Raw genomic sequence first — 19422 nt, forward strand, 5'->3', positions numbered from 1 at the left:
GGCTATATAAAATGAGATACAGGCCGAGTTAAATGAAAAGACCTACAAAGGAAAAACCAAAAGGAGTGGGGAGGTTTAGTGAGACTGTTCTTTTCTGTCCTGATGTGGGTCATTTAGTTAATCAGATTGAAACATCGAATAATGTGTGAAAGTATAAAGAGGAGTGTTTTGATGAAGAGATATATTATGTTTGGTGGATTAAAGTGGGATATAGAAGGTGAAGGAGAGGATAAATGAAGGGTGAGGGGTGGTGGAGGACATGGGGCTCGGGGTCCAACAGGTAAATAGGTGAGGGCATAGTTGTGGTCTGGCGTGCTCAGTCCTGTCGGCTCAGAGGATGCGGGTACCAGTAGGAGAGAGAGGAGATCAGAGAGCGAGCTGAATGTTATCTCTCTTCCCATACTGTACCTGCAGGTCGACTCACCTGAGGCGACAGCCAATCACACTCTCTCCCTCCCCGGCAGCTCATTCCTCTGCTTCCATAACGTTGAGGTTCATGCATGTCATCGGCACTGACACATCACGTTTCTGTTGCAGCTGCATCGGGCCGAAGTGACCCAAGGATTTTATAACTGTGTTTTTATGATGATAACTACACTATGTTCCTTTGACAATAATGATAATTTAAGTCAGTATTCATTCTTCCTCCATTTTTGCAACATAAATGCTGATATTTGTGCCACCATAAGTTTTCAACAGGCTCCTGAAGGAGAATTATATGATCGGCCAATATTAAATCATTTAATTAATACATTTAAAAAAAGAAGTATCATTTCAAAGCACATAATACAATATTACATTCTTTGATCAACATTTTCATGCAGACTCATCTCAAAATACTGTCTGCATCTATTATTTAGTGTATCAGGGTGATGCTGTTTTCTCAGGACAAGAGAGTTCTGGGTTCGACCCAACTACGAGACCATGACACTAGTTTCCTCATATAATCCAAAAACATGCAGGTTACACGTTCATAATTTCCCATAAATATTAATGTTTGAATGCTTTTCTCTGTGTCAGCCCTGCGATAGATTGCTGACCTCTTACCCGATGTGAACTTGGATTAGATCCAGGCCCCCTGCGACTCTCAAGGATAAGTATATTGAGAGCTGGAAAACTAGTCTGCCTCCTTGTGTGCTTAAATATAGGCTATTTTCCAAATCTTCCTCGAGGACATTTAAACTCACTTTTTGTATCATTAAAACACAAAAATAGCTAAAAGGATAAGAGTCTTAAGGGTTAAGGGCCCTATGTTAAAGAGGATGAGGGATTTTTTTTATCAACTTTGTTGCATGTGTTGTTTGTCCTTGGATTAAGATACTTAATCAAATATCCATGCAGCAAAACTGGCTCCAGATAGCATGCACAGTGCACACAGGGTAAAATGAATAGGGGGTTAAAGGGGCCCACCAGCCTAGTTGGGCCCCAGGGTCACGTAGTAGGTTAATCCAACCTTATATAGGACATAATGTACCTTTTCACATTAAAATAATTAAATACCACTCCTTAATTCACATGGACTCCTGCAGCTGAACTTTCTTTTAATCAAAGACCACAGTGGAAATACAGTAATGTCTTAGGTATTTAGATGTTTAGAGTCTTATCCATCATCATCATCATCATCATGCAGGACCATTAGGGAGGCATCTGGTCAGCCCAAAGTTCATTCTGCAGCGTGACAATTAGTCCAAGCAGACAGCCGGAGACATAAAAGACCGATCTTCAAGAGACAAGAGATAGAGGCAGTCCAGCAGCAGATGGTCTGGCCCCAACAGAGACTTGATCCAACATAATGAAGTCAGTCAGAGATCACATGAAGTAAGAAGACACAGGGGAACTGTGGTAAATTCACCACGATGACAGACATAGAGTGAAGTAAATCTGCCTGACTTGAAAGACTTTGCGAGAGGAAGCTTGATGCTGTGTATATGGTTAAAGTACATTAAATTTCAGTATTTTTATGTTTTCTGCACTTTACTTTAGTGCAGTTATACTTTAAATGTATGTATGTGGTGGCGCTACAAAAAATGTAGTATGCAGAAACTTAATGTGGCATATAATGATGGCATGAGTCTGTTGCTGCAAGTGCCACGTTGGAGCAGTGCTATACTGAAATGTTTGTCGTGGTTGGAGTATCCACCTGTCCTGCTGTCCTCAGGAATCGTATGTATAGGTGTAGGCTATGTGTAGGCTGTTTGACTCAGCAGTAGTGAACCCTGCTATGAAGATCAGTGTGGGTGGCTGCATGAATGTCTGGACTGAACTGGACTGGACTGGACATTGTTTGTTACACACATCTCATCTCATTAAACACTATATCCATGGTGATGCCATGGCTGCTGTAAAGGTCAGGGGATCATCAGAGTCTGTAGGCGTCGTCGTCTGGACTGGGAGTCTTTGGAATCAACACAGACTCAATAACATTTTGTTATATTATTAATCTACACGTAAATGTGTGATTATTTTATCTATTGTGGACCGATTATGGATTTTATATCATGTCTGCACTTTTACTCATACTTTTTTTTTTATATGGACCACTTTCAGAATAAAGGCTATTATTATTATCATCATGTACTAATAAGGCAAGATAATGTTTTCTTTCTTTCTTTTATTTATTGTTGCTTTATCTCTTTTCTTTTCTTGTCATGTTTCTATGTTCCTTTAATGCTCCTTATTTCATTGTGAAGCACTTTGAGCTATAATAACTGTAAATACGCTGTAAAGTTTATTATTATTATCATCATTATTATTTCACTGCAGGCCAATGTTTTTGGACACATCCCCACTTTACGTTTTTACTTTTACCACACTGAAATAATGTCATCCTCAGGAGTGAATTAGTGAATTAGTGCAGGGTACTTGCTGTGTGAACAGGAGACAGAGGACCCCTGGTGGACAGAACGTGACGCTGCGTCATTTTCCACCTCGGTAAAGTAGACGTGGCAGTGACGTCAATGCCGGAAATGACCCGGATCGGAACTTTAACTCCTGGGTTGATTAGTTTTTCACCAGAAACATCGAGAGCTCTCGCAGTATGATCTAATATCGATCCAAGTAAGTTGGCAGCCAATTGATTTGTTTCTCCGTCTTTTTAAAACGCTCTGAATCCTCACGGTGGTGTTTTAGGTCGAGTTTCACCGAGGTAAAAACAGGACAAACGGTCGGTACGTAACGAAAAGCCCGTTAGCTTCGAGGAGCTAACGTTAGCCTGGCGACGAGCCGCCGGTCAGGCCACAGTCAGCTGGGTCCTGATGGGCGGCCTCCGCTTCCACACCGGGTTCACTATTTAGGTAATCATTATTACCTAATAATGTGTATATTTAGCGCGACTGAGCCTGTTTTTGTGGCGGTTGTTTTGTTTGTTAGTTGTCGTGTGGTTGTTGTAGTTTAGCTTCGTCGCTGTCCTGTTTACTAGCGGTAAGCTAACGGTACCAGCTGGCTGCTTCGCTTCACCCACCACTCAAACTGTTGGATTCAATTGTGTGTGTTTTTTATTTATTTATGTATTATTAGGTGGTGTTAAAGCTGTCAGCCTGTGGTAGTCTAAACGTTATGTCCCCCTTTTATTCCCCAGACATGTGTGTACATATGTGCATGAAGGATACCGCGCCTCGGATGTGAGTCCGTCCGTCCGTCCGTCCGTCCGCACACCGGGAGCTCTCCGTCGTGTTGACCCACCACCACCACACAGGACCCGAGGAGCAGCACCAGGCGGAACCAGGCGCTCCCCCCGGGTGGTCTCTCTGGTCTACAGCGGGTTGGTGACCCTCTCCCGCCGGCAGGATGACGTGCCGTGACAGGACCCTCGAGTTTCAGTCAGCCTGCAAGTCTCTCCAGGGCAGACAGGTGTGTTTGGGACACAGCACAATAATAACAACAGACCACCTTTTTTATAAAATGTATTATGTCTAATTTCTTAGCAAATTATGCTCGACAGTAAACTGATCTGTTTTCACTTCAACTTTCTGTGACGTTGATGAATTTTGGTTTTGCTTTTGGTTCCGTGTTTATTCCCCAATCTGCGTAGGTTGTTTGGTTTGACTTTGAGTGGCCAGTCTGAACTAATATATTTGATATCAGACTTATTGGGTTCATTTGTTGAGTTAAAAACTGTCTTTGGTTTCTCCAGTGTTCACCAATGGGAATTTAAACATTTTTCTATCATTTTAAATCCAACATTTATGTCGGGGAGGACAGAAAGTAATAAAATATATATTAATTTACTAACCACACCGATTTCACCGTTTGGAGCTTTAGTGATGTACACGATTTAAATGTAAATCTTATTTGGTAGTCATGGGGACCGGTCAGTCAGTATTATCATAAACACAGAAGAATCAGAGATGCTGGAGGACAACAAAGCTGCTAAATCAACCCATGTAGTGCACAGTGAATTCATGGCATCACCAATGTAAACAAGTTATTTTTAAGCCCCATTAAAGGTCCAGTGTGTAATAATTGACAAGGTTTATTGGCAAAATATCAATATACTACCCAAGAATATATTTGTATAAGTGTATAATCGCTATAAAATAAAATTTGTTAGGTTTTCGTAGCCTTATAATTATAGCAAGGGTCTTGCTTTAGAGAGAGTCGCCATCTTGCGCCGCCATGTTTGTATGGCAGCCCCAACGGTAGATCCAGCCAGCCAGAGAGCACGTTTCTCAAGTAGGCGGAAGGAAAGAAGGAGGAGGAAACAGCAGACATATCGTAAAATGGTTTAGATCTTCACCTCATCGCTCCATGCTCCTGAAATACTCCCAGTTGTGATAAACAAGTTTTTTTGTCCTCGGAGGCCACCGTCACTTTGCCAACAGGAGGGGTGAGTGCGAGCGAGCTCTGTAATCTAGAATCTGAACACTGGATGTCACAGTTTTCCCTCCATTTTACACACTGGACCTTTAACTTTGGTGAATTGGTCTCAATGCTGCATCAGATAGATAATATTTGCAGTTTGCCAGTGTCCATAGTGACATCATAACAAATTATTACTTTATTTGACCAGCAGTCTAAAAGCCTGGAACAAAAACTTTATTCTAATAATGTAGTAACAAAAGGAAGTATGTCAGAGGAAATTACTGGAATTTTTAAGAATTGATTACATCTAGAAAGTCAATAAAACAAGAAGCAATGAATCACCCAGGTCCTTTACTGCGTGTTTAAAAGTCCAAAGTCAGTGTTGAGCAGACCTTTCACATTTCCACAGCTGCTCCTTAGTCTCTTACTTTTGATTTCTGTTCCCATCTCATGCTTTGTGCTTTCTGGCCTCTGGCAGAATGGAGTCCAGCCCAGTAAACCGGCTCTCAGCGCTCTCAGGCAGCGCAGCGACTTCACAGTTATGGCCAAGTAAGTCACTAATAGTCTGTTGTCTAATGTTTGCTGAGTGAAGTTTGTCTTTTATGTTGATTTTTGGGTGTTGCATTATTTGTATTTACACACGATCGTCCTCTCCACCTTTATTGTATATGAAATACTACTGTAATTGTATGATTGCAGTTGAAACGAGAGGACTGCAGTAGTGTTTGTAGTGGAGACATTTTGTCTAGGACATGTTTGGCCTTGTTTATCTTTATCTTGAAGATTGTGAGCAATAGGACACAGATAAAATTGATGGCTGATACTTTTATGTAACTCTTTCTCAGAATCTAAACAAACATATTTTCCACAGTGATGAAGAAAGCTAAATATTTTGTTTTCTTCCCTGTAGGAGAATTGGAAAAGACTTGAGCAATACATTTGCCAAACTGGAAAAGCTCACTATTTGTAAGTGTTCCCTTATTGTGACATTCAAATCAATTAAAATGTTAAAAGTTTGTATGTGGGAACGTCCAGAGCTCTGATTTGTTGTGCTTTTGTTTTGTTCCCTCAGTGGCGAAAAGAAAATCCCTGTTTGACGACAAAGCAGTGGAGATTGAGGAGCTAACGTACATCATTAAACAAGTGAGTTGGAGGACTAACATCCCAGCAGATGTGGCTCTGTAAACTTGTTATTAAAGAATCAAGCAGCTCTCTACCACCCCGTAAATATATATTAAACTGTTTTGTTCCCCTCCTGTGTTTGTGATTTTAGGACATCAACAGTCTAAACAAACAGATAGCACAGCTGCAGGACTTGGTGAGGTCCCGTGGAGCTCCAGGCGGCCGACACATCCAAACCCACTCCAACACTATAGTGGTGTCATTACAGGTACATTTCTATTGTATATTTGGTATAATGTGAACTTAACTTTTCATGGCCCCTGTGTTTAAATAATACAAAAATGATAAAATATCATGGAAATCATATTATGCCTTTGGTAACTTACAAATAAAATAAACTGTGACATTTTAAAGATACTTTTTTGCAGTTTTATATCTCATCAGAAATACAAAACCATCAGAAAATGCTGAATTAAAGCTTCACTATACACAATGTGTAACTGTGCTCTGTCTTTTGTTGTTCACAGTCCAAATTGGCTTCAATGTCGAACGACTTCAAATCAGTCCTAGAAGTCAGAACAGAGGTGAGGTTTACTTAACAGCTGGTTTACTTTATCATTCAGTGTCAGAAAACATTAAGAGCTAAGTGAACTAAAGTTTTCCTCTCCATCGTTTGTCTGTCGTCCTCCAGAACCTGAAGCAGCAGCGCAGCAGGAGAGAGCAGTTCTCCCAGCCTCCTGTCGCATCTTCTCCTCTGATGGCCAACAACTTCAGTAAGTCCATCCACACCGTAGTTTTGCGCTTTTAGTCGCTCAGTGATTAAACATTTTTTTTCTTTCACAATGCTCTTAAATTAAATGCTTTTGCATTAAAGTAATGGCAGCAACAGGTAAATAAAGCACGCTGTTGTAGCTTCTTAAGGGAGTGTTCACTCTACACTGATATTTTTGATGGGGGAAGTTGTGCTGATTAAAAACGTTCACAAGGTTTCCACTTTGTCTGGATTAACAACAATCAGCTCTCCTGCATTCAAGTTACAAACTATGAATCATCTCCTGCACAGACAAAGCTCTCAATCAGGTTTCATATGGACTGATGTAAACGTATATGTAGCAAGTCCAACCTCATAAATCACGTCACTGCTCGTGTGCATTCTTCTTTAAAAAATTAAATCGTTTCTAATTTTAGAAATCGTTCTTTTATCTATAACATTTCCTGCTCTTCATCTGTTCCTTAAGGGTGATAGAGTGAACACACCTTTATTGTGTCTCGGCTTGTGGCTGTATTCGACATGTGTGGCTCCTGCTCAGTTCACAATTTTGCTAAACAAATCGCTAAACAGGCGTCAGACCGTCTAATTAACACGTGGAGCTCTGACGCTTCCAGGGCTCATATTCACACTGCCAGTAAAGTGTACGTGAACGGCCTGTGGTATTTCAGTATTTGTGACAATTTCAAGCAAAGTGCCATATTTTTAAATATCTTAAGATTATATTCACTTCCAAACACATAAACATATATTAAATGGAAATAAAATTTGATTCAATTTCAATATCGAGGCCTAATTAACTGTAGAGTCACACTAACATCCAGTACACCTGACTTTTTTGTATTATTGTCCCATTATGACTAAAAATAAGGTACTTGAATGAAGATATTGAGATATTTGAAACCAAAACAAGTTTTACGTTTTTTAGGAGACACCTTTATTTGTATTTTATGATTTTATGGTATTTACAATGGGCACGTTGCTTGAAATGTATTCAGAAATGGCATGGGTTGAACAGAGACTTAAACTGCCAGTGTACGTCATAAAACAACAGCTGTTGTGATAGGGAACTGCTCTAAGTCCTTGTGAATGAATATTGTATTTGGTCGTCTATAATGCAAAAATTAAAAAATATTTTAGGGAGCCGCAAAAAAGGGGCCCAGGAGCCGCATGCAGCTCGCGAGCCACGCAATGACTACCAGGGCTATACCACCTCAAATTTAAAAGGTATTTCCCTGGAACGTTTGACTCTCTCAGCGGGTATAACTAGCTTCAGTATGTGCCCGCTGTTCTCACTGCTTTCCCTCTTCTACCATTCAGGATTTCTCTCTAATCCTGTTGAACATGCATTTTTGTTTTGCTTCTTGTCTTCCTTCAGAGAGCTCAGTCCTGATGCAGGATGAGTCCCGGAGTCTCGGGGACGTTGCCATCGATATGGACTCTCAGACCAATCCCTTGCAGCTCCAACTTATTGATGAGCAGGTAGACCAAGATCTTTGGTGGAACCTGTGGCCAAATGTCTGATCGGTCCATTTATGTGTCCTAGCGTGGCCCCGTTTTTCAAATCCGACTGCTTGTGTTGTCCACAGGACTCATACATCCAGAGCCGTGCAGACACCATGCAGAACATCGAGAGCACCATCGTGGAACTGGGCTCTATATTCCAGCAGCTGGCGCACATGGTCAAAGAGCAAGAGGAGACGATCCAGAGGTAAGATGGAGACAGGTGGGGGATCAAGGACGGAGGGCTTTGAGAATGCAAGGAAATAAATAAATTAAAGACAGTTTTATAAGAAAGAAACTGTAAATAAAGAGGCACATGTAGAGAAAACTTGTGAGAGGTGACAGTCTTGAACATGATTTGAAAGAAAATTTATGAGGTATAGAACGAATCGCCTACTTCCGGGTAGAAAACCAGCATGAGAACAATCGTGACGGACGAGAGTTTTGCTATATATCTAATTTTTCACGTCAATATAATCAATGTTTAGACTAGGGCTGACCCAAAAACATCGAAGCTTCGAAGCTTCGTTCATTGCCATGGTAATCAATCATGAAGTCCGTGATCGATTTTTTTCCTTCTTTTTGACACCGGTTCTCATCGGCAATTGTTACATTAAAATGAGTAGGCTACTTGGCATCCTGGAAACCTGCCTGATTTTGGAGATATGCAGTGTTTGTTTGCCATTACTTTCATTATTTCATTATAAAACCAACGATTGGACAAACATTACTATTTCTGTGTGCACGTTTTTGTAATTAGTCATGGTTATCGTAAATTGGCAGGGCTAACTGTTACCTGTCTAACTTTAATACAGTAACTCAGTGATTCAATAAACGGTCCATGGAAAACATTTTTTTCCCAGCAGAAATCTTAGAAAGTTAGCTCAATCATGTTGTAACTAACTGGAGTAGTTGCCCTGTCCTTGTCAGTTGCAGCCACTGATACTTTCAAGGCACTAAACGGTGATAGTGGCGTGAAAAACATACAGTGTATACACTACTCACAAAAAGTTAGGGGTGTTTGACTTTTGGATTAAATTTCAGAATGCACCTAAAATGCGCTATAACCTTTACAGGTTAACTTAATTTAACCTTCTCTAAACTTTTGAATGCACATGTCCAATTGTTCAATGTTTCAGTGCTTATTGAATAACATGCTGTTCTCTAACAAGGTGATTCACCACAAAAATCACAAGCACCGTCTGATTTAGTGGTTCAGTTGTCATTGTCATTGAACCACTAAATGTTCTAGTTCAATGAGTTTATACAGTCCTCTTCTCTCACCCTCTCCTCTCCACGATGTTCAAATTTTGACATCATGAGACCAAGATAACACTTTGATCAAATTGATCAAGTTATTGAGACATTGAGATTTTTGTTGTGCTATAGCCATCACTGTTGTTGGCTTTTGTTTGAGACAAAGAAATGACCATTGCATCCTTCTCCTTAAAAGGCTTTCATGATAGAATATGAACTTTTTATAGGGATATTCTTGTCAAATATCCGCGAGTAGTGTATATGGCTAAACTCTCGTTCATTACACTGTTCTCATTTAAATTACGTGCTGGTTTTTTACCCGGACGTAGTTGTAAACAACAAGGCGATTCGTTCTGTAGTGTAATTTTAAAAACCCAGTGTCACTGGTGTGATCCTTTCTTTCTCACAGGATCGATGCAAACGTGGAGGACACGCAGCTGAACGTGGAGGCGGCCCACACAGAGATCCTCAAATACTTCCAGTCGGTCTCCTCCAACCGCTGGCTGATGATCAAGATCTTTCTCGTCCTCATCGTCTTCTTCATCATCTTTGTCGTCTTCTTCGCCTAAAGAAAGGATGAGCGGCTGAGGGGAGGGAGAACGCGCGCTCGACGAGGGGAAGCTGGAGCTCAAGCTGAAGCTTGACTGAGACCACATGTCCAGACGTCGTATTTGAAGGACAAACTTAACGCAACGGTTTGATGGAGACTTGGGATCCACTCAGAAAATTAAAGACTTGTCGGTTAATCCCAATTTAAACCACGGACTGTACGTCATAATTTGACAATTCAGTGAAGAACGAAGATGCAGAACTCTATCCAAATGAAAAATATAAATTATCTAAAATCCCTACTTTGTATAGAGAGAGAGAGAGCAGAGAGCTGCTCTGTATTGTACTTTGACCAACTATTCATAAACATTTAATCTAAAATGGCTAATTTAATGGTTTGATTCTGCAAACTGTCTTTTTAATTTTGATTATTTTCTTCATGTTTACCCCCTTTGCCACATTGTAATTATTTCAAAGCCAAACAACAGAACTGGAGTTGATGCTCGGATTATTTTTGCTTCTTAGTTTACCTGCTTTTTTCTTTTTTTCTTGAAGAGAAAGACTTGTCTCATTTATCAGCAACTATTCACTTACCATTGTTCAGTTATGTTGTGACATTTTTTTAAATCCATAATATACACCCTTTCTTTCTTTTTTTCTTTCAAAGTCTATTTGCCAAATGGGTACTCTTATTGTACTGTGACATAATACAGAGACACTCGGCTGTGGTCCAGCACTTCTGTCTCCTGAAGGCACGAGAAGGGAGCTTCGCTAGATAATTCATGCACAAGCTGTACCAATGTTGATAAGTAATGTAACAAGATGTTTTGAATGAAACAGTGTGGTTGGCGGGCAGGTTGAATTGTGGAGAAAGTGTAAACCTCACACATTTAATGCTGCAGAGAGACTTGAGCTTATGAGTCTGTGAACAGGATCCAGGTTTGACATCAGTGCTTATGAAGGGGTTACACTGGTTTGAAGGCCCACTGATGAAGTGACTCAGTCAGCCAGATTCCCTGGAAGTGTCTGGTTGGATGTCACTGTTGTGGTTACTTTCCCTCTTTATCTAATGTACAGGATGTTATTTAAATGACCACAGCTTTTTAAGAAGAAAGAATACATTCTTCCCTATTTTTCCCCCCATCTGTATGTTTTTTTTTTTTTTTTAGCCAAAAGCCTTGACTTCAATGTACAAAGTGCAAATAGTGATAATGATGTATTGATAAGAAAGTGCATATTAATAAAATAATGGGGTGCTGGCAGTGATGGCTGAGATTTTCTTGGGATAAGAGGATTAGACAGCAGCGATATAATTAGCCATGCTGGGCCGTGAGACGAGCCAACAGAGAGGTGATAAACAGGCCAGTGCTGCAGATTCACACCTCAAAGACATGGGATTTATTTTTCTTTCCTCTGTTTTATCACGCCACAGGCCCCAGACAGGTTCACGTATAAATATTTTAACCTTGTCGACCACATAAAAGTAAGAAATGTCCATCCGTCTTATGTAAACACTACTAGATTTGAGAAATGTTCCCCTCACAGATACTTCAGAGCCAAAATTGCAAGTTGTTTAGTCTAAAAAAAAATTACAGAATAGACATATTTGTGAAAAAAAAACATGTTTAATCACCTAGAATTGACAAGAACATTGTATTTCATTGTACAATGTATTTTATTTCACCTTATTCATAATAAAAAATAAGATTACAGATGTTTCTAGCTATTCCCTGCTTAATGGATACACTAGAGAGCAGCCACTAACTGAGCTGGTGACCCAGAGCCAAACCGTGGCTGCTGAGCATCCAGAGGCGTGGCGGCCTGAGCTGAACTTCCTGTCAACTACTGACAGCTGTCCTGCTGATTATATAATATGTTTTAAAGGGGGCGGTCCATGAGACGTGTCTACGCTTCACCAGAAACTGTTGTCCATAGAGCATTAAGGTTTTAGAGACATCTGAAGCATGTGAAGGTTAGACGTTTGGTCGTTGTGCAGTCATAATACATTTTATTTCCTTTGTTGAGCTCCCAACTTTTTCATTTAGCACCATCATCTAACTAAATAGTACACACAAACGCTGACGGCATTCCCATCAGCCTCAGCAATGCAGTGTGTTTAGCATTAATTAGCAAATGTTAGCATGCCAACACACTAAACTAAGATGGTGAACATGGTAAATATTATATACGAGTATATATATATAAGAGCAGCCGGCATTACTGGAGACTTACAAAACAAAATGTCAACCTCTGTGCTTCAGACATCTCCCAAACCGGGGTCAGCCCTATGTTCCCACAGCCCTATGTTCCCTCATTTCTAAGAAATTTTTTTTCACTGAAAATTTTGAAAATTAGGCCCTATGTTCCCACAGCCCTATGTTCCCACAGCCCTATGTTCCCTCAGCCCTATGTTCCCTCAGGTTTATGTTGCCTCATTTCTAAGATTTTTCTTATTTCTAAGAATTTTCTCAAAATGAATCTCTAAGTCAAGTAATTATTATTTTAAAGGGATGATTAGGAGTAATTTCAACCTAGGGTCCTTTGCACCATGACCTACAAACTTTCTAATGCTTTGTTTACTACTACTAACGCTATTTGTACTACTGTAGAAGTTTGTTGTCTAAATTGCACTAACTCATGGAGGTGAGTTTAATTTTGGTATAAGGGTTCGTCACTCAACCCTATGTTGGAGTAGCGGTGTTGGAAGGGGTCGGTCAGCCCTATGTTCCCAGGGCCCTATGTTCCCAGATTTAGCTAAAAGCTACATTACATCTGTAGTCAACTGCTACTGGATAATAGGGGGCGCATGACGTCTGTCCGACCTCCCACTTCTCCGACTTAAGTAGCCCTAACCCTTAACCTTACCCTAAACCTAACCTTAACACTGTAGAATGGGTAGTTGGAGAAATGAGCCGTCGGACTTTTGGGCAGTCGGACTGACGTATGCTCCCCGATAATAGGTTTGGTGTAATTGACTACCAAATTGGGAGAAATGGGGATAAAATCTGATGCAAATTGATCATAAAGGAAATGGGAACATAGGGCCTAATTTTGGAAAGAAAAAAAAAACCTTAGAAATGAGGGAACATAGGGCTGTGGGAACATAGGGCTGAGGGAACAAAGGGCTGAGGGAACATAGGGCTGAGGGAACAAAGGGCTGAGGGAACATAGGGCTGTGGGAACATAGGGTTGAGGGAACAAAGGGCTGAGGGAACATAGGGCTGTGGGAACATAGGCACGCTCCCCTAAAACCACTACAACAAATATTATGCTTTTGGGCCTGAAGACTTAAAGTTCATCAGCAAGTAGACAGGTTTCCAGATTTGATTTGAATCCCTCTCTCTTTCTTGACTCTTGTCCTTTTGAAAGAGAAATCTTATGAACCTTTTCCCCTCTGTTGATATTTACAGTTTTTCTTTCCTCCCCATTTTTATGCTTTCCCTCTATAACCCTCCCTTCCTTCCCTCCTCTTCCCCGACTCTCCTTCCTTCCTCCCACCCTTAGGATCTTTGCTCGATGGGGGTGATCTCTGGCATGCTCCTGCTCCTTCCTTTCCTCGCCCTGGCCTTGATGGCCTCCTCCTCTGCCTCTCCCTCGTCGTCCTCCTCGTCGGACCAATCCACCTGCTGCTGCAGATTCCCCCTGGAGCCTCTCATGCTGCTGCCCCTGAAGAACTGGCCCGTGCGAAACTTTGAACGGAAATTGACGAAAGAGAGGCTCTTGCTGCGTTGCTGCTTCTCGATCACCATGTCCTCGGTCTGAACGTCATCATTTCCACTCTGCTCGTCCACACACTCACGTAGCACAGTGCGAAACAGCCGAGGGACCTCTTGAACCTCGGGCTCCATCTGCGACACCAGCCTCCTGAACCTACAGTGGGAGGAATAAGGAGCAGGGATGATGATGCAGACCTAACCAGTCTGGGTTAGCAAATATATTTATGTGGATTTAAACTAGATCAGCTGGTCATTAGGAGGAGGCCGTTGCACTGCAGTGTTTTAAAGACGTCCAGAATCCCTCTAGGATATAAGACCTGATCAGTGATCACACTTGAGTTTGCTAGAAGGTGGACAGGACCACATCGAACCTGTTAAACCAGCTAAAAAGTTGCATAATTTAAAAGGGAAACATCATGTAATGAGAATTTGTTTGCATAAGTTATTAGAAAAAGGTTTCAACCATTGAATATTTTCATTATTATGGATCAATCTGTTAGTTACACCCAACAAGCTGTGAACGGGATAGAGCAGGTGACAAGATGTTGTGTATTTAGTCTCGTAATCAAATAACTGGTGGATATATCAGCTTGCTTTCTGAGTTTATAGTTAAATGTGTTCATCTCTGACTCTCCATCTCTCAATTCCTTGAATCTTTGTGCATTTTCAGTCTGGCTGATACTTGACACTTTGGTCATTTCTTTCCGTCAGACTCCACCTACACGTCTTCCTCCCTCTATGCCTCTCCTTGTCTTTCTCGCCATCCTCCTCCTCACCTGACGATCACAGGGCCACACTGTGCAGGAGGGATCTTGGCACAGAGGTCCTGCAGCTCCAGCAGGTCGTGGGGCGTCAGCTCGTAGGGCTGTGGGGTCGGGGCGCTCGCCAGCCAGCTGTAGTCAGCTGTGGAGGACGAGCTGCGACGGCGGCGCCTTCCCTCTGTTGCCCTCTGTAATCGGATGCGTTCAGTGCGTTTCACCATGGCCCCTAGCTCCAACATCAGAGTGTTGGTTACCAACTCCTCAGTGGTGCGCTGGCCAGGCACTTTGGGCTCCAGGGAGAAAACAGCGGACCAAGGAAACATCTGGGGAAGGAGGATATTATTGATTGGGATTTATATCATAGTCTAAGGTAGAAAAATCCCTTATAAGTGGATATACCAAACTTTAAGCAAGTTCATATGTGAGCTTTTGTTATTTTAAACCTACACTGGAGGATAAAGACAAAGTTAAAGGATAGAAACATCTGGAGACCATAAAAACTGCCAAAATTGTCAATAATTTTTCTACATTTAAATGCAGATAACTCATTCACAACTACTGCAAATATGTAGAAAAATTAAGATATAATATCGTCTTACAGAGACCTATAAAATGACCTTCGTGCCAGATCTATTTTATCAACGTAAAGACTGTTTGAGTAAATGTGACTCTTAATAGACTTAACATCCACCTGTGAATGTACGCAACTCATATCACTGGTCAATACAAATGTTTTCTGAAGAAGACTAATGCCTGTTATTCTCTTACTTTAACCAAACACAAGGTTAATTATTGCCTTACCGCCATGAAGCCGGGTTTACAAAACTGCTGTGTATTCTTGTCCAACAGAAATCCACCTGTTATCCAATGAAGACTCTGTTAGCAGCCAGATGAAAAGCCGGCCTCCATGGAAATATGGCATTCAAAAAGGGATGAACCTCCTCCGACTCCAGCTGGTGGTACACAACTGCCTGACTGCCTTGCTACCTTTGACGGTCCTGGCAGACAGAGTGTGCACTTTTGTGAGGATCGCGTGGAGTGTGTGTGTGCGTTTGGGATTGAGAATAACTGTAATCCTGTATTAATAAAGAAGGAGTGACGAGATGAGCTTACCACATGACATGTGTTTGTGTGTGTGATGGACAGAATTCATATGGGGTGTTTACATAACAGCACGCATGCACGTTAATTGAGCTATTTTTTTATTTCATTTTAACCACCATTTGATTTCTTTGCAAGTGCTTTATCTCATTTTTATATGGCTGCAAAAGCTGTGAAGAAGGTTTCAGCATGGACACACAAGTAGGTTGGACACTTCACTGCTGAAAACTATTTCAAACCACTTCCACAGAGAGAGACTTAACTGGGCCATCACAATACTTTAACCAGCACACTCTGGTTTCAGACAGTCAGACTCCTGCCATCATTTCCAGCACAATCCTTGAAAAGTATATACTACAAGGCTGAGCGGTGGTCTCCCGGTCCCTCAGGCACATTTAGAGCTGTTATGACCAAGTATTACAGTAAAATGACACAACCATCAATGTTATCTCCCATTTGCACTCTCTAAAAGTGTTAATTGTCTGTCTCACTAGCATGCACACAGTGTAGTATGTGGAGTAAATGCAGGCCAGTTCCACACCACTCAGCACTGAGCCACCAAATCCCAGATTACATTCAAATCCAGAGCCTACCTGGAAGAATGACTGGTTGTAATGACTATTATAATCTAATTACAGTTGCCTGCAGTGGATGCTGTTGCTGCTCTAACTCAACAGGAATGGACCACGTATTACTGTGACCAGTGATCAAATTTATTTGATCAAAAGTATTATCAGAAGTACTATTCTATTTGTAGCCACAATCATCAGGGAGAAAAACACAATAAAGATAAAAAAAAAAAGAAGAGGTGTCCCTTCAACATCAAACAAACAAACACACGCACGCAGTTGCAGGTCGGCTAAGATTACATGTTTTCAAGCTTTCCTAAAAGTATAGATGAGGCTACATATGACTGAGACACCGTCTTTTTAAGGCTATTTTAGGATCTACTCCGATGTAATCAACTTTAGACTTTACAAAGTATTGTCCCTGGTACTGCCGCACAATTACAGACGTGTTTTTACACTACAAACTGTTAAAATGGCAAATGTACTGTTTATGCTTTTACTTCACAGACCATGATATGGTATTGATACAAAATATATTTCACAAATAAAATTATGTTTTCATAATTCATTTTGCTACACATCAATAAGTGCTTTAAAATTTGTAAACAAAAATTCCTTGTATGTATAATATGTAAATGGGCCTTTCTGCATATTCAGTGCTAACACTGAAGAGACAATCAGAATCTCTTCTGCACTGTCACTCAGTGGATTAACAGGCAGATCAGGTCACCCAGATTCAGCATGCACAGCCTAAAGGGGGTTAATAGAAGAAAAGTAGCTTAATAACCATACACACCAATCAGGAGGGAAGCTGCAAATTGGTCAAATCTCATTATTTATGTGGTTGGACCCAGAGATATAGCTACACGTTTTTAAGATAATGGTGCTCAAAATGAGAAAACTATAAATATGACGTGCGTTGCTCTTTTTTGTCCAAACTTTTTTTTTTTTTTTTTTTTTTTTTTTTACAAATGACTGGCTATTATTATATAGAATATGTAATAATAATAATAATCTAAATATACTTTTTTAGAAACAATCAAATTATTTTTGATTGCTCCAAAAAATCTTCCAAATCAAAAGTTACTTCAGTTTTTCCACATATGTAATACCAGTAAAGCTAAATACAGAAAATAAACACAACAACAAGAACAGCATAAGCAAGTAATTAATAATAGTAAATAATTAAATGTATAGCCTATCCTACTTAAATATTAACATAAATCTTTGTTTGTCAAGATTTTACATTTTTAGAGGATTTGAATGAAAATACGTCTTAAAATAACCAGGAAGGAACTAGCTGTAGGACTATAATATGTAAAATGTATGTAGCTATAGAAAATTTGGAGACATTATATTTTAATTGAAGAAATTTAACACAGATGCATGTGTGTTTCAACAGGTTTCACAGATGGAGCAGCAGGTGTCACTATATCACTATATCACTATCACTAGGCCATATCACTTTAGTATCTATAGCTGTAACTGTAGCTCAGGACTACTTGATGTTGTTGCAAAAGAAAGCTGGGAAACAGGTAAAACAGATTCTCCCCACAGTAGTTTCACAACCAGGATGAGGAGACAACATAATAAATTAAAAATGGATGACAACTCCAGTGGGGGTGGCATCTAGGGCCTATACCAGGCCTATTCAGATAGTGTGGCCTGGGGGCCACATGCGGCCCAAAAGCAACCTTCAAGTGGCCCGACCCAGGGTCCCATGAGAAATGCAGAAAAACCTGAACAATGAGCCTTTATGCACTTTGAGGTGTGCCTTGGTGACCAAAATGTTTATTTCAATTCATTAGGGAAGCAAGTTATTGCTAATACTGAGCACTTTTTTTTTAATGCACAGATGTTTATTTTTTATTTAAAAAATGGAGAAAAGTATTGCCACTGCCTCAGTTTCTGTTCAGTTAAAGCTTTTTTCATTGTTTTTATGCACTTTTTGATGTTCCTGTGTCAAATGTGTGAAATTTTTGAAGGGAAACAATGATTAAACATTACTTGTTTTTCGAAATACATTAATGTGTGTTAGTTTAAAATACACAAGTCGTTGAAAATGTCTGGCCCAGATAGATTTCTTAGTTTGAAAATCTGGCCCAACTGAATTTGTAATTGAAAAGCCCTGTGGCCTATAGCCTACTTATGGAAAATGTTATACAAGCTGACAACTGAGCAGCTGGGCCGTTGAAGTGATTCTGAAATCGATAATCAATCAATGTAATTAATGAATAAGACTTGTGTTTGATAAACCAACAGACCAGTTGAACTCTGGGTAAACTTTATTTGGGGTGAGCAGCAGTTGTCGCTAGAGGTCATCAGAGGTTCACTCGGAGGACTTCAGCTCGCGCCCCGCCTCGTGCCACAGTTCGGCTGGCTCGTCAGCTGCACGAGACGCGCGCGGCATCTTGTGTCAGATATGAAAAAACTGTCAGTTAACGTCCGTTGTTACGTCGGTTCTTCTGCTCAAAGCGACGTCGTTGTTGGAGAAAACCTGGACCGCTGTGGTTGTGGTTGTGGTTGTTGCTGCGTTGGACCAGCGGCAGCACCGTCCCCCTCCGCCGCCTGTTTGAGTCCGCCCGGCGGCCGGCGGCTCTTTGTGGCTCCGTCAGCCTGAAGGGTGAGTAGCGGAGAGCGGGTTAGCTGGTAGCATCGCGGCTAGCTCCGGTTGTTGTGAGCTGACACCAGCCGTTGATGGACCAGGCACGTTGTTGTGTGTGTGTAAGTGTGTTCATGGCTGCGGAGTGGCTCAGTCACTGACACTGTTTTCACCGAGGACGATGAACGGACTGTCAAACTTTTCTTACTCCTCTCTCTGGAAGTTCACTTGTTGTTTTTGAACCTCGTGATCAGCCATGCAGCGGCCAACCTCTGGGTCTCTGCCCCCACATCCACCAGCCGGGCAGCCGGGCAGCCCCCTGCTCCTATAACCACTTATAACACACAACAACCCCTCAACTTTATATTACTGAACCAGCAGCGACTTTTAGTTTCGCTAAACAGGTTTAATCAAACCGCTTCACAGCACAGACACAGGACAAATGTGAAAGTCAGTGACGCTGAAACTAAAGCAGCTCCTGTTTTTATATTTCAGGTACAGCAGGTCCATATTAGAAGAGAAATAATAAAACATTTACTCACTTATGTGACACGTTATGTAGCTGTGATTCATTTACATTTCAGTAATACAGTAGTAAAAATATTGGCATTCACAATTAGAACAAAAAACAACAAAGGTTTCCAGCTGCAACCAAACACCATCAGAGGTTTTT

General features: G+C 40.9%; 2 protein-coding genes across 4 annotated transcripts; one reads left to right on the forward strand and one right to left on the reverse strand.

The window, feature by feature from the left end:
- Nucleotides 1-2968: 2968 nt before the first annotated feature.
- On the forward strand, nucleotides 2969-11600 carry stx5a (syntaxin 5A). Of its 3 annotated transcripts, none has more exons than XM_083980928.1 (12): nucleotides 2969-3057; nucleotides 3578-3849; nucleotides 5279-5349; nucleotides 5711-5766; nucleotides 5873-5943; nucleotides 6074-6190; nucleotides 6450-6506; nucleotides 6614-6695; nucleotides 7832-7918; nucleotides 8070-8173; nucleotides 8281-8402; nucleotides 9861-11600. In XM_083980928.1, exons 2-12 carry the CDS (start codon nucleotides 3787-3789, stop codon nucleotides 10018-10020), a joined length of 990 nt encoding a protein of 329 aa, XP_083837054.1. In that variant the 5' UTR covers nucleotides 2969-3057; nucleotides 3578-3786; the 3' UTR covers nucleotides 10021-11600. The 3 variants fall into 3 exon arrangements, with proteins under 3 accessions (XP_083837054.1, XP_083837056.1, XP_083837055.1); XM_083980929.1 differs by lacking the exon at nucleotides 2969-3057 and adding an exon at nucleotides 3370-3420; XM_083980930.1 differs by lacking the exon at nucleotides 7832-7918 and having other exon boundaries at nucleotides 9861-11598.
- A 1900-nt stretch (nucleotides 11601-13500) lies between these two features.
- On the reverse strand, nucleotides 13501-14800 carry LOC310992991 (protein RD3; the record flags this gene model as incomplete). Its single annotated transcript, XM_083981218.1, has 2 exons — nucleotides 13501-13870; nucleotides 14493-14800. 2 exons carry the CDS (start codon nucleotides 14798-14800, stop codon nucleotides 13501-13503), a joined length of 678 nt encoding a protein of 225 aa, XP_083837344.1.
- Nucleotides 14801-19422: the final 4622 nt, after the last annotated feature.

This window comes from Trachurus trachurus (genome assembly GCF_905171665.1).
Source record: "Trachurus trachurus genome assembly, chromosome: 10".
In the NCBI taxonomy this organism is placed as follows: Eukaryota; Metazoa; Chordata; class Actinopteri; order Carangiformes; family Carangidae; genus Trachurus; species Trachurus trachurus.